The sequence below is a fragment of the Syzygium oleosum genome, unplaced genomic scaffold (assembly GCF_021117445.2).
Source record: "Syzygium oleosum isolate NSW1041296 unplaced genomic scaffold, Sole_v2.1 Sole_v2.49, whole genome shotgun sequence".
In the NCBI taxonomy this organism is placed as follows: Eukaryota; Viridiplantae; Streptophyta; class Magnoliopsida; order Myrtales; family Myrtaceae; genus Syzygium; species Syzygium oleosum.
Genome location: NW_026607533.1, coordinates 196,386 through 211,693, shown reverse-complemented (window position 1 = coordinate 211,693; position 15,308 = coordinate 196,386). Strand labels below are relative to the sequence as shown.

At 40.3% G+C, this 15,308-nt stretch overlaps 1 protein-coding gene across 1 annotated transcript; it reads left to right on the top strand.

Moving 5' to 3' along the window:
- The first annotated feature begins 3,651 nt into the window (after positions 1-3,651).
- On the top strand, positions 3,652-10,819 carry LOC115693073 (protein ACCELERATED CELL DEATH 6-like). The gene is made up of 4 exons (XM_056307066.1): positions 3,652-3,707; positions 4,583-5,355; positions 8,481-9,034; positions 9,861-10,819. Exons 2-4 carry the CDS (start codon positions 4,593-4,595, stop codon positions 10,647-10,649), a joined length of 2,106 nt encoding a protein of 701 aa, XP_056163041.1. The 5' UTR covers positions 3,652-3,707; positions 4,583-4,592; the 3' UTR covers positions 10,650-10,819.
- Positions 10,820-15,308: the final 4,489 nt, after the last annotated feature.

Here is a 15,308-nt window from a genome sequence, read left to right as displayed (position 1 = left end):
TTCGGATGCTTCGCATGTGGTAAGTTTATTCTTTCATGAAGTAGTCCGTCTCCATTGTGTGCCGAAAACAATCACTTCCGATCGTGACACGAAATTTCTGAGCCATTTTTGGCGTACTTTATGGCGTTTGTTTGGGACTGATTTACAATATCGTAGTTCTTTTCATCCCCAAACGGATGGTCAGACGAAAGTTGTGAATCGTACTATGGCGGATATCATTCGCTGCCTCTGCAGTGATATGCCTAAGCAGTGGGACTGATATCTTGCTCCTGTTGAGTTCGCCTTCAACAACTCGGTTAACCGCTCTACTGGTACATCTCCTTTTCAGGTTGTTTATGGGCGTACACCACAGCATACTCTGGATTTGGTTCCCTTGCCCAGGATTCCTGGTTATAGTGTCGCAGCAGAGAATTTAGCAACCAGAATTAATGAAGTCCAAGCTGCTATTGCTAGTCAATTGGCTGCTTCTAATTCAAAGTATAAGGAGGATGCTGACAAACGGCGACGTTCGAAAATTTTTGAGGTAGGCGATGAGGTAATGGTTTTCCTGTGAAAGGAGCGTTTTCCTGTAGGTACCTATAATAAACTGAAGCACAAGAAGATTGGTCCTTGCCGCATCCTGAAGAAGATCAACAACAATGCCTATGTAGTTGACCTTCCTGATGATCTCAACATTTCCCCTACATTTAATGTGGCAGACTTATTTGAGTATCATGCTCCCGATACACCCCTCTATCCTGATCATAACTCGAGGGCGAGTTTTTCCGAAGAGGGAGGGAATGATGTAGAACAGTTAGTCTGTGATTATCTTGAAGAATGTGATCACCGTAATCGCCGGAAATCTCGACAGTTTTTCTGATTTTGGGGAAAACGACCATTCGGACTCACAGCTTTGCTGTGACATACGATGGATTTTAGCATTTTGAAGTCGTCTGGATAGAGTTTCAGGCAGTTTTTTTTACTTTAGGCAATTTCGAATAATCAATATTTCGTTTGAATTTTATTAGATAAGATAAGATTAGATTCGATTTGCTTTGATGTTATCTTCATTAATTCAGATATCTTTAGGAGTCCTATCATTATTAAAGGACGTCCAGCTTTGTATTCTGGGGATATTATTGAATTGAATTGAATTCCAGTCGAATCGTGGAAGAGTTTTCCAAGTTATCGCTTCTCTCTGCGTCATCAGTTCCTCATGAAATTATTGACGAAGTATTGAGCCGAGGCCAGCCCAAACGAAGTATTTAGCTCATTAATTCTGAGTCACAAAATGGGTTGGAACCCATCTTGCCGGCCCTACTAAAATCTAAACATATTAAGAATTACAGATTTAAACAGCGTCCTTGTTCACAAAGATGTGTTGTTGCTGTTGACTAATCGACAGTGATTGGTTTTCATGAACTTGCTGTCATACTGTCAACAATCCCATTATATATGAGCATAAGAGCGAACTTTGATTTTTGGAAGTTGTAATCTGCAGAGAGTAACTCGAATCCTCCGAAGAAATGAAGTCAACCACAGTGTTCTTGATTACCACAGTTAGTCTGCTACTGTCTTCTCCAGAAGCAAAAGCTCAAACCACCAAATCTCCCCCTCCAAGTCCGGCGCTGGCGCCGGCCCCGACACCTGACCACCTGAACCTCAAGCACCTGCTCACTATAGCGGGCTCGTACCATACTATTCGATTCCATCCTCTATGAGTATTATAATAGTCTTGTGAACAATATAAAAGTTGGGAAAGCAACCCATACTTATGTATTTTAAAATTTGCCAAAAAAGAAAAGAAAATGTAAAAGCGGAAAATTGAAAGTAAGACGTTATCCGAAACGCGAAGTAGACAATTAATTTGCTCTCTTTTTAAGATATATATCATTGTCAATCAATCTAAAAGTTTGGAAGACTGAAAAGACCCTAGAACTATAGGCAATCGATTAAAGATCATAAAAGAACAATGATTATTTGAGTAGAAGTAAATGAGAAATCTTATTTTATACCATGAGGTGTTCCAATACTTGAGTCGATTAATTTCGATGAATGTACGCAAATTGGTTCGTGCACGTGCATTAATAAAGGCTCTCTTGAGGTTAGCAGCCAAGGCCAAAGGTTAATTTCATTGAGACTAGGTGTATTTTTTAAGTACGAAATTTGTGTCCTTAGATTAAGTCACAACCAACAAATTAACTAAAGCCTGATCAGTCAATTTATGGTAGAGTAGATGGAAGTATGAAGCCGTGAGATGAGAGTCATTAAAGCGATGGTGGATTACTTTATCGCAATTGAATCAATCAGACCAAAGCTTCTTTTTCCAGGTCTATATCATTTGCAAATTTTTTTTACTCTATTAGCATTTAGCATAGCTATATTCGAATAGAATGACTCAGCTTTCGCAACCCCCAAAGATTTATACAAGAGAAAATGAATAAACTCTACTGTCTTTTGGCATATTAATTTGATAGAAATTATCTACCAATTTGACATAGATTTCAAATTATTCATCGAATCATATGATGAAAACTAATTTTTTTCCCCATGAGTCAAGCAAATTTCATAATAGAAAAAAATTCGACAACTTCTTGATCTTGATCATCCTCGATTTGAAATAGGTACAAGATTTTTCCAAAGCATGCAATTTTCTGGATGTAAATGGGTTGAATTCCTGTTGCTCTTGAGGTATTAAAATTTCTATCCTGATATTCCCAAAATCATCTCTGCGATGCTTGGACATTCGTGGATGCGAGTCATCAGCTATGAAATTCATGTTCATTGTCTTTCGTTCCATTTGTGATTTCCCCTATCCCTATTTTAATTTTAATTGTTTTGGCTCGATTTCTACATTTTACTTCTTATGAAAGAGAAGTAAGAAGGAGCTTCAATCGGATCAGGCAATTAGGTTGGGCGGTGAAAATGGCCCACCGGCTATCGCCGTATTCATGCAAGAGCCCACATGAGCTTGCTCACTTGGTGACTGCTCGCCGATCGGATGATGCCACGTGGCTAGACCCACGTTGACCGTACAAGAAAGAGTCGAATAGAAAACGCAATGTGAATAGTAGGTTAGCCATATTGGGTTGTGTGATTTACACATAACATGCTTTCTCACTATTGGAGCCGACAAACCTGCAAAAACTGGTCTTTGGAGACACGATATGCAAAAACTGGTCTTTCGAGACACGATATCGAGCTTTAGAGGCTGCCAAGTGACGTTCTAATGATACGTAAATTAAATTACAAACCGATTTGTCAATAATTACTAAACTTTGATATGTTACAATAATCGGTACGAAGGATGATCCTAGTAGCTGGTTTTAAAGTTACACTCAGAGTTGTATCATACCAAAGTAAATTCTCACCGGTGGCGATCAAAGTTGAACGGTATGATGGTGGTGGAGCAACCGAAAAGTTAACCACATTCGTAGCTTCATATTTACCAAAGCTAACTCCAAAAGGACTAATTGAATCTCTAAGCCTCTTTGCTTGTATGGTAGGCAACCTGGATCCTCTGGGGACAGGTTAAAGTAGACAATAGGATCAGTTAAAGGGACTCAAAGCAAAAAAGAAACCATGTACGAGGATTTATTGAGCAACAAGTTTAGCCCTTTAATGCAATATAAAATGGCTGCTTTGTTTCGTCTTTCGTGGGCCAAACGAGTTTGTCTGCTTTCGGTATTGCTTCTAGATCTTGGAGAAGGACGTTTTAACATTGGAAGGTATGTCTTTTTCAAAATGATTAATATTTCCTTTCCTTTTTCTTTTTGCTAATTGTCTAATATTTCCTTTGCTAATTCTAATTGTCTTAAATCTTGATGCTCGATCACACACTTTTTAATGTATTATTTCTTAATTGGTTCACTTTATTCAATGATGTCATTAGTATATCAATAGTATATTCTTGTTTCCTACTGCATTTGGACTACCATTCTTTCTCAAGTTAGCTCAAAGTGTCCTTTCTTGTCACTCCTTTTTGCCTCCGCACACCACTAGTTGACCGTGGTAATTTTAGTTTGCACTTCGCACGACATCGCCCATGATCGGCTGTATATGCATTCTCCGGCCAAAAAAGTCGATTCCCGGAGCAACCAATCTCCGGCCCAACGAAACAGGACAAAATAAAGGACCTGCAAAACACGCGCATAGTGACGGTGGCAACACCAGTGACCACCATGGCCGGGCAGCTACAAAGAGGCTTTTTTTGAGGGCGAACCTATAATTTACGCTTTGATTCATATTTTTGAGGATTTCTTCTATGCAAGCACTCATTATTTTGCACGTTTAAAGTGGAACACCTTATTGATCTCTTTTTGTAGAGTAGGTACCTCTGGCCAAATCACCACGCAAACCCGTGGTGTCTTATTAATTTCTTGCACTTAAATGCTCTTAACGAATCTTTTGTATTTGTTCACGCTTCCGTGATTTTGTGCAACAATTTTAAAATTAGAAAACTTCATGGTCGGATCCATATAAAATTTTGTAGGACGATAATAACTATTATAAAAGCTTAAATGCGTTGCTTCGTATTTCGTTTTATATTTCGGTCTTCTTACACAACCTTTGTTCCTTTGCAATAACTACATTACTTGCATAGCTTGGGCTCGATGGACGTAAAGCTATCTATAGGAGAGGAGGAGGTTGGCATGGACGCCTCGATCCAGGAGTTGGTCCAGAAGGATGAAGGAGGAGCTTCCCTGAATATGTTAGACGATGGAATGGATTCTATGGAGGAAGAAAAAACTGCGCAAACCGCGGAGCAACAAGATCCAGCAGAAGTGTACGCAGCCGCTAGAAAACTGGCCGATGTCATCGAAGGCGCCAATGTCGAAGATATCATTTCCACGATCGAAACGCTTGCCCATCAAACTCATTCGTCTGCCATTTTCAATTTCCGGGGGCTACCGAGGGGTTCGCTGCTCCACATTGCAGCAGCCACCGGCAAGAGCGACATCCTGAGGCTCCTGCTTGATCATGTCGATGCCCACCTCATAGCCGCCCAAGATGATTGGGGAAATACCCCCCTCCACATTGCCACTAAGGCCAAGGCATTAGGAGTCACCGGTATGTTGATTCACCGGGCAAGAGATCTCCCCAACGGCAAGAACATCCTGAGGATAAAAAACAAACATGGAAACACCGCTTTGCACGAGGCCGTGCTTACTCGCGACGTTGGACTGGTGAGCCATCTGTTGAGGGAAGATTTGGAGCCCATGTACTGGAAGAACGTGCATCAGAAATCTCCCCTGTACCTGGCCCTCGAAACTGACAACTCTGAGATACTAGAGGTTTTAATTTCAAACTCGCTTGAACCATCGAGGATAGAAGGCTTGCCACCCGTTCAGGGTGCCATTGTGCGTCGTAACTATGGTATGTACCTAAATCTGCTTGTGGGAAATATCCATATATGTGTAAACTGATGTCGTCCGAAATCTGTGCAACTACTTTTTGCACATATCCAAACCCGTTATGGGTTTTTACATAAAATTCTAAACCCCGCTTACCAAAGTAGTTGGATACCCATAGAGCACTAGCAACTAGCCATATAATTTTCTTAATAAACAAATTTTCTCCCGTTAGAACATAATAGTCAGCTTAAATTTACAAACACAACCATTTTACTAATAACTCATGTATTGTTGATCTTAACTACTAACAATGACAAAAGGAGAAAGATAGGCTTGAAATGATGATTGTTGATGATAATGTTAGATTACAATTGGTCTTGTTTAAGGGTCCACTAATTATATTTTTAGTTTGGTAAATGATTTATCATATTTTGGTTTTGGATTTACCTGTCGGGTTGATCTCATAACCATCTCAATTTCTAGTAGAGTTAGAATTTGTTTCTTTACTGATTAAATACCTAAAAGATGTCAAGAAAATCAGATCAATTTTTCAATTAATACAATTATGTTTGGATATCGGATTCCACAACTACAAAACTTCAAATACATTCCAGACTCTATAGGATTTTAAGCATTTGACCCTAAATCTGTCCCGTTTCCCCAGTAGAATTGGGCATAGGGTGGGGTTGCGCGGAGCGTCCATTGAACCCACACTTCTTTATTTATCTTTAAAATAATCATAATATATTTGATCAGGTACAAACGTCTACTAAAAGTTTCATCATAACTATCCTATTTTTATCTCTTCATAAAGATATATCATTTTAGTTTTTGTATAGTTATGTAATTGTATTGATGAATAAATGTGATATTAAATGAAAATTCATCCATGAAAAAATTAGCACATATTTCAATTTAATCATGAATTTGTAGATAAACAACTTTAATATCTTTAGTTATGTCTCATGATAATCTACACTCTAATGCATTACTTGTAATTGATATACATTTTGAAAAAAATTATAGACCGGGTCTATGTAGATCCCTTCCCTGTATCTTTTGCCTCGTTCCCGATTTTTTTCCGGGAAAAGTAGATTTGTCTTGGGGCGACTAGCTCTGTGCCCATTCTTTTCTTTTTATTTTTTTGGTAAGAATAGGGGCATACCTCAAAAATTACATCATTACTCTCCTAATAAAATATGATCCAATCTCATCCTCTAATAATAAATGAAGCAACAAATTGGCTATTGAAATCATATTCCTAAAGTGAACACACCCCCGTTAACGATTTTGGCAGATCAGGTAATCTCATCATACTTGAGCCGCATTGTCACAAAGCTCCCTTCTCTTCCCATTTCTCTTTACATAAATTAAAACAAAAAATGCTTCATTATGCCACTTAGTCTATAAATAATGTAATTGAGGAATTTTCGAACATTAATTTATGTAGTTTGTTAATTTAGATATATCACGGTATAAGAGACACTAAACAAGTAAATTGGCTATTGAAAGAACTTTAGTTGATTCTTTTTTCATTTATTAGTCATCTAAATGACAATATAAATATAATATTTCTATTATTTATTTATGACATGAATGATTCCTGCACTTTTCTTAAATGTTCAATGTGGTGTTTAAATGTTTTTGTTTAATCTAGTCATTGAACTGATAATGTAGTCATTTTGTTAAAAATTCTAACATCATTGGTTGAAGTGATCATAATTGCCATTAACTTGAAGTCATTATATTTGCCATGTTGGTGTCCACGTGGTGTACATACGACTTCTACATAATCTCTCTCTCTCTCTCTCTCTCTCTCTCTCTCTCTCTCTCTCTTTATTTTAGCCAGAAAAGTAACGAAAAAAGATTTGCTAACATGGGAAAACAACATGGCAGTCTACATCATTAGTTTGGCTTGATAAAGTCTGACATAGCAGTTCACGCAAGAAAAATGCACTTGACATAGCGATGCACTTAATGTAAGGACTCCATTTAATCAGGTTTTGAAAGTTCAAGAATTAGATTGAATAAAAAAATATTTAAAGGCCACATTGAACATTGAAGAAAAATTAAGAGACCACTCGTGTCAATTTCCCTTAATTATTGAATAAGAGTCCTGTAGTTTGTGAAGGGAGATATATATTTTTTGAGTCATCAATTAATTAATAAATCAACATATGCACACATACATGAATTCACTACGGAAAATAATTAGACATTTTTAGATTATTCGGATTGGTATCTTCAGCTATGTTGATAACATTCACCAAGGAATGCAAGTTTAAACTAATTTTGCAGTCTCTTTTATTCTACGCATGTAATTATTGCAATGTTCACTACGATGAAGATGACGTTCATTCTAAAGAGGGTGGAAATATTTCAATGGGCATTTTGGTACGGTGCCCATGGAGGTTATTGCAATGTTCTTCACAATAGAATAAATTTGCCTTATACTTGCTAGAATTTGAAGAACATAATAGGAAAAGATCATTTTCCTTTTCTGCCATGTCATTTACTAAAAGTTTTAGAGTAAAACCTTAGTACATGTCCTTGTCGCATTGCTTTGTATGAAAATGGCCTAAAATTTACCTAAAGTCTCCAAAAAACATTAACGGGATCCTTTCGAGGCCATATCTAAAGTCTCACAGGTCTTGGTCCATCATGCTGGAGAAGGAAAGTCAGATGCTTCGAGATTCAAAGCTCGAACATCCATAAAATTGTTTGAACTGAAAATGGGTTAGGAAACCATTAGAAGCATTTGATTTATTCAATCAAATTAGTGATTAGGCTCCGTTTGTTTCGCAGAAAATGAACGATTTGAAAAATATTTTCCTAAGTTGATCGATTGCATTGCTTGAAATTATAATTAATAAAAAATATTTTCATTACTGGCAACAATTTATATTTAAACATTTTTGTGAACAATGAAAATATTTTTTGTTCATTCATTTTTTTTAAGTGTCTTGAGTGATCATTTTTAGGAAAATGTTTTCTAAATTGATCATTTTTCGGAAAACAAACGGAGTCTAAGGTGTCGAAGATATCCTAATCTCGAAATGGGTTAAGATATATCAACACCAGCCAAGCCCCAACCACCGTACAACGTTTATGCGGATGTGGTCCCTAATTTGAAGCTCTTGATCCCAGGTTTAGCTGCCCGGATACTCAAGAAAGACGTGAAGCTATTTGCAATGACCGACTCTAGTGGCGGTAATGTATTCCATTTAGCAGCTTGCATGAATCGGCATCGACAATGGGAACCCTTACGACCAAGAACTAATCATGCTCGCTTATTCGAACTCATACGACCAGAAACTGAATATTTGGCCCGAGAACGGGACACGTCTGGGGATCTTCCCATTCATATTGCGAGCAAGATGGGTTATGTTGATCTAATCGAAAAGCTACTTCCAGTATCACCGTTGCTGAATGGGCAAGGACAAACCGTTCTTCATGTCGCAGCAAAATATGGGAGAACTCAAGCACTGAGATATATACTCAGACATCCAAAATTGGGGATGCTGATAAATGAAAGTGATCATGCTGGAAATACAGCTTTGCACCTGGCCGCGATGCATTCACAACCCACCACTTTGATTCCTCTTGTGCTGGATGAAAGAATTTCCCTCAACCATCTCAACCACGAGTGCATGACTGCTCTTGACATTGCTCTAGATCGCGGGAGCTCTACGTTCCGGCAGGTAGGTAACATTCACTATTTTATTTATCAACATATTGGAAATTTCATAGATCAATACATTAGTCAAGCGACCTACCCATCGGTGGCCGCGTTGGTTTGCGCTCAGTTCCTTTCACGAGAGGTCCTGGGTTCAAAACTCGCCCATCGGTGATTTAAGTGGGGGTCGTGGCGGTGGGATGCTGCGCTAGCCCCCCTCGAGGACTAGTCGGGCATCACCGCTGGTTTGAGCCCTAGCTCGCCGGCCACGCGGACACCTCGATTATCAAAAAAAAAAAAAATACATTAGTCAAGCGCTGATCTCGGGTGCAAATCATTATGTCTCCTAGCCGACGGGATTGTTGGGGTTTTCATTCCTCCAAGATTGATGTTCTACAAGTCTCTAGTTAAGTCTTGATAGGATGTGGTTAAAATTTGTGGCCATGAATATGTCCGCGGTTAGAAACACGCAGAATATCTCCAACAAAATGTAGAGATAAATTGTGACAGATCTCGATTAGTTGAGCCTATAAATACGATCAATGTTGCATTCGTTTTTTCTTGAAAAGCCAGGGGTCAATGGGGCAAATTTGACCGCTCTAAATTTGGCATAATCTCGTGACATTATCCTAGAGCCAACCTATTCATCGATAGACCATATAAATTTCATTAATGCCTCTTTTCTCATCTCAAATGGACTCGTAGTCTAGTGTTAATTCTTCGAAAGGAGAAGACACTGCATCTTTAGAAGTAAAAGTTTCCCTTTACATGAATACTCCAGAGTTGATTCCCGTCATCACTGTGGTAACAATTTGTTCTTTTTTTTCCTTTTCATATGCTTCCAATGTCAGTTTTTGGCATACGTTTTGTTGGTATCCACGTCAGCTGTAAGCATGGACATACTTGTACTTAGGCCGGAAGCTCGAAATGAAGCATTTTCAATAGTCCAATCACGCGAAAAGAAGCTAGACCTGGACCTGGTGAAGGAAGTGATCAATTGCCGTCTGGTGGTGGCAACGCTTGTGGCCACTGTGACTTTCGCAGCTGGTTTTGCAGTTCCTGGAGGATTCAACGGCACAGACGCGGCCTCCAGAGATTACCGAGGCATTGCTACAATGCTGGACAATAGAATGTTCCAGGCCTTCGCAATTTGCAACACCGTCGCGATGTTCTGCTCAATAACCTCGGTCATCAACCTCATTTGGGCGCAGACAAAAGACATCGACTTGGTGAGATCTGCACTAAGTAACTCAGAAGCGTTGCTAACAATTGCCCTCCCGGCGATGTCCGTCGCTTTCTTAACTGGTGTTATCTCGACCCTAGGCAAACTCCCTTGGCTTGCTAACACCATATTTTATTTGGGACTCGTCTTCGTCCTCATTATCACAGTTGCCATATTGTCAAGGTATTTTTTCTTCTCCCGGCGCAACCTTCGTCTTATCCGTCTTCTGTTGTCCTGGAATATTCGCGCTTCCATTTATTTCTGGAGAGTTAAGGCGTACATTTTGGATGATTCGGAAGAGGATGGAAAGGCGAGCAGCACCACCGCTAGTCAGCCTCCGAATGGTGCTGGTGAATCCCATGCTGATGACTCGACGACAGCGAAATGTGGTGACACGCCACATCCTCCCAATCTCTAGTTATAAAAATATATTTGCCATGGTGTATTTGGCTCATTCTACAGTTGCTTTCCTACTGCTTCAGATCAATGGTGATTGTGAAAGTATTTGAATTAAACCTTTTACTGTAATACCTTAAACTTTTAGAACACTTGAATGTAATCTCATGAAATTTACATAGTAGTATTAGATCAGGAAATTCTGAGTTCAGACATTTCCAAGTCCTATTTGCCTCATCTATTACATATTCTCATGTTTTAATTATAAGGCAAAGTTCAGACTACGCATGAGGAGTATTAAAGTATTTGAATTAAATCAAGAATTTGTCTAATAATTTAAGTGTGTTGAGCGATTGGCTGCAGTTACACGAAATTTCACAGTGAAACATGTGTCGTGCGACATGCTGTGTCAATTGAATGGACGAGTGGCTCATTTCATTTGTTTCGCCGCTCTGAAATCAATCCATTAGCTCTGAACATGTAGAAGCCTATGATTTTATAAAATTGCTCGTCTAGAGCGGTCATGGAAGATTTACCGTGGACCAATTCAATTTGCAGAGAAAATAATTCTCAACACCTATTCTCTAACTCGAGCCTTTGGCGAAGAAAACCAGAAAAACATTGAAGAATATTTCTCTTCACTCCTTACAAAATTTAAATTTTAACTCAACTCTTTACGCCCTTTCATTTGCCCCACCTCTTCTTCCCAAACAAACGAGAAAATATTCAGTGGTTTGTGCACGCCGCGTGGCGTGCATAAACTCACGTGGACCACTGATAATAAGACATGTGGCTCTGACCTGGAATAAAAAAAATAAAGTTATATTCGAGTCTCCCTCCTCTAGCGCCCTAGGAAGAAGACTCTCCCTCCTCTGTGCCTATAGGAGGAGGCGTGAGCAAAGAAGTGAAGCAATTAATGCACGCATTAATTGCTTTGTTCTCTCTCTCCCCCTCTCCCTCTCTTTTCTCTTTCACGTAAGTTTGAATGTCCATTTCTTTTTCACTCTTCTCCTTCCCTTCCTAGAAGGCTTCCTCTCATCTCATCCTTGTTCTTAACTTTTCTTCTTCACTTTCATCGTCGGTGGCTCCGCAAACCGCTGGTGAAAAGCGGAAGGCCGATCGCAGCGGCTGGGTCCCGAGACCCCCTTTGCCTCCGTCCTCTTGCTCGCCTCGCGTGCCCAAAAGGGAGTGAGGCAGAGGCCAAGGGACGGGTGACCGCCCTTGACATACGAGCTTGGGGGCGAGGTTGGGAGATGACATTTTTTTTCTTTGGTCGAAAGCGGCAGCTCCCATGTCAAGAAGGTCGTTGCTGCCGCCAAGCCCAAAGTAGCTGCAAAGCCGAAAGTTATGGCGGGTGTGAAGAGAAAGGCGGCCAAGAAGTCGAAGTTGAAGCAGGCGGTGAAGACTTCTGCCAAGGCGACTCTCGGGAAGAAAGCTGTGGAGAAGGTTGCCGTCGTGAAGTTGAAGAAGATGCCGGCGAAGAAGCCAAAGAGCGTGAAGACGCGGATGAAGAAAACCAAGAAGTGAGTCAATGCTATATTCTTTATTAGTGTGAGGCAGAGGCCGAGGGGCGGGTGACTACCCTCGACAAGAGCTTCGGGTTCTCAAAGTTCTTCGGGAGCAAGTACGAGCTTAGGGACGGGGTCGGGAAAGGGTCTTTTTTTTTTTTTTAGTTGATAAGAAAATTACAAGAATAAACAACAAAACAGAGCCCAAGAATTTTCCTCTACTTGCAGTATTTTTTCTTCTTCATGCGATCAAGCTTGATTAACTGTGGTGCGCCAAGATGCCGAGGTGAAGTTCGCATTGATCGAGAAGAACTTCGAGAACCCGAAGCTCTTGTCGAGGGCAGTCACCCGCCTCTCGACCTCTGCCTCACGCTAGTAAAGAACACAGCACTAATTCATTTCTTGGCTTTCTTCATCCGCGTCTTCACGCTCTTCAGCTTCTTCGCCGGCGTCTTCTTCAGCTTCGCGGCGGCAACCTTCTCCATAGCTTTCTTCCCGGGCGTCGCCTTGGCAGAAGTCTTCACCGCCTTCGTCGCGGGCTTCAACTTCGGCTTCTTGGCCGCCTTTCTCTTCACACCCACCATAACTTTCGACTTTGCAACTGCTTTGGGCTTGGCGGCAACAACGGCCTTCTCGCCATGGGAGTTGCCGCCTTCGACCAAAGAAAAAAAATGCCGTCTCCCAACCTCACCCCCAAGCTTGTATGTCAAGGGCGGTCACCTGCCCCTTGGCCTCTGCCTCACTCCCTTTCGGGCGTGCAAGGCGAGCAAAGGACCGAGGCGGAGGCGGGAGGCGTCTCGGGACTCAGTCACTGTGACCGGCCTTCCGCTTTTCACCGGCGGTTTGCGGAACCACCGACAACGAAAGTGAAGAAGAAAAGCTAAGAATAAGGATGAGATGAGAGGAAGCCTTCTGGGAAGGGAAGGAGAAGAGTGAAAAAGAAATAGACATTCAAAATTACGTGAAAGAGAAAAGAGAGGAAGAGGGGGAGAGAGAACACAGCAATTAATGCGTGCATTAATTGCTTCACCTCTTTGCTCATGCCTCCTCCTATAGGCACAGAGGAGGGAGAGTCTTCTTCCTAGGGCGCCAGAGGAGGGAGACTCAAAATATACCTTTATTTTTTTTATTTCAGGTCAGAGCCACATGTCCTATTATTATTGGTCCACGTGAGTTTATGCACGCCACGTAGGCATGTGACGTGGCGCGCACGAACCACTGAATTTTCTCCAAACAAACCATAAGGAACGTACTTGTCCAGTGTTCGAAGACCTAGATTTTTGTGCATGTACAGGAACGATGAATCGATTTCTTGATGGGGCTTAGATCGACGTGAAAGGTGTTTGCTCGCAATCTATTGAAACACTAAATCGCATGGTATAAACATGCTTTTCCTCTATGTAACTATTTTGTGATGAGAGTGGTCATATCATGTGTTCCATGGAATTAACCTTTGCAATTGGCACTCAATTCCTATGCATACGAATGAGTTTGGCGTTTGAGTTCCATCTCCAAGCTCTGCTTTTACTTCAAAGATGATTGGTATCGACATGTAGAATGGAACTCTAAGGTTATTCTCATCCGATTTAGGTAGTAAACATTTGAAAAATCTGTCGATAGATGTCATGTGCCAAATTGTGGGTTAACGTACCTTCCTTTGTACTTAAGATACTAATGTCATTGACCTGAAACAGCACTGTCTGCTGAGTGAGGAATGTGTGGCGTGGGTCCATTCCATGGATGCAGAGAAGCTATACTTATAATGGATTCATCTGTTGTGTTCATCTTTTAATCGCGGCATGTGTCCACTTAATTCTAGTTCTCACTATACCTAATCCAACTATTAGCGAACCCTAGCAGAGTGCCTAGTCCAAAATAGGAAAATATTTTGACAGAAAACTAAAGGAATTGGAGAATTTTTGATATTGTATTGGTATATTTCAGTATACATGTACATGACCTATTTATAGTGAAAGAATAAGAAGGATAAATGGGAAACAATATATAAAAGATTACAATTCCCTATCTATCAAAATCAATCATGGATTGACTAAATCAATTAGTCAATCAAGATCAGTGCCCAATATCATAATCTTCAATCACATCTCCAACACTCCCCCTCAAGCTGGTGGCCTATATATGTCAAGGACACCCAGCTTGCTTAGTAGGTGTGTATGTTGTCTTCGACATAGTGGTTTAGTAAAAATGTCTGCATAGTTCCAATTCCTTTTGTTACAAGGATCCCTTCTCGAATCTTATCTCGGGTAAAGTGACAATCAACTTCTATGTGTTTTATTCTCTCATGAAAAACTGGATTTGCCACTAGTTTAAGTGCGGCATCATTGTCACAAAACAGTTCACTTGGTCCATCGACTTGAATCCCAAGATCCGAGAGTAGTCCTCGTATCCAAACTATTTCGCAGACAGTTTTTGCCATGGCTCGATACTCTGATTCAGCTGATGATAATGATACAGTTGACTGTTTCTTCGTTTTCCACGATAATAAGGACTTACCCAATTTGATGCAAAAACCAGTGATGGATCTCCTAGTCATCGGGCAAGTAGCATAATCTGTATCACAGTAAGCTGTCATTTTCATGTTGCAATCAGAAGACAAAAATATACCAAGTCCTGGGCATCCTTTTAAATACTTTACCACCTTCAGTGCTGCATTCATATGAGACTGTTTTGGATTATGCGTGAATTGACTGAGTATTTGTACTGCATAACATATGTCAGGTCTTGTCATAGTGAGATATATCAGTTTCCCAACTAGCCGCTGATATCCCGATGGGTCCTTAAGTAATGGATCCTCTATAGAAGAAGATGAACCCATATCATACTCATGTGTTGTCAGTTTGGTATTCTGCTCAATTGGTATAACGGCTGATTTACATCCTGACAATCCTGCTTCAGAAACAATCTCCAAGATAAATTTTCGTTGACTAAGGTTGATACCTTTGTCGGATCGAGCGATCTCAATGCCAAGGAAATATTTTGGAGGTCCCAGATCTTTGATATGAAAAGCAGAATGTAGATACTCTTTGAATTTTGCAACATGAGAGTCATCATTTCCCATGATAAGTATGTCATCAACATATATCAGCAAATAAATTGATGAATTACCTGCAGTCCATGTGAATAGAGCATAATCATGTTTGGAATGTTGAAAA

What these genes read in the sequence shown, in the direction of transcription:
- LOC115693073 (XM_056307066.1), top strand. Translation starts at nt 4,593, where the DNA reads ATGGACGTAAAGCTATCTATAGGAGAGGAGGAGGTTGGCATGGACGCC. An exon ending in CATTGTGCGTCGTAACTATG is followed by an intron (nt 5,356 to 8,480) that starts GTATGTACCTAA and finishes TCTTGATCCCAG; the next exon opens with GTTTAGCTGCCCGGATACTC. An exon ending in GGAGCTCTACGTTCCGGCAG is followed by an intron (nt 9,035 to 9,860) that starts GTAGGTAACATT and finishes TTCCAATGTCAG; the next exon opens with TTTTTGGCATACGTTTTGTT.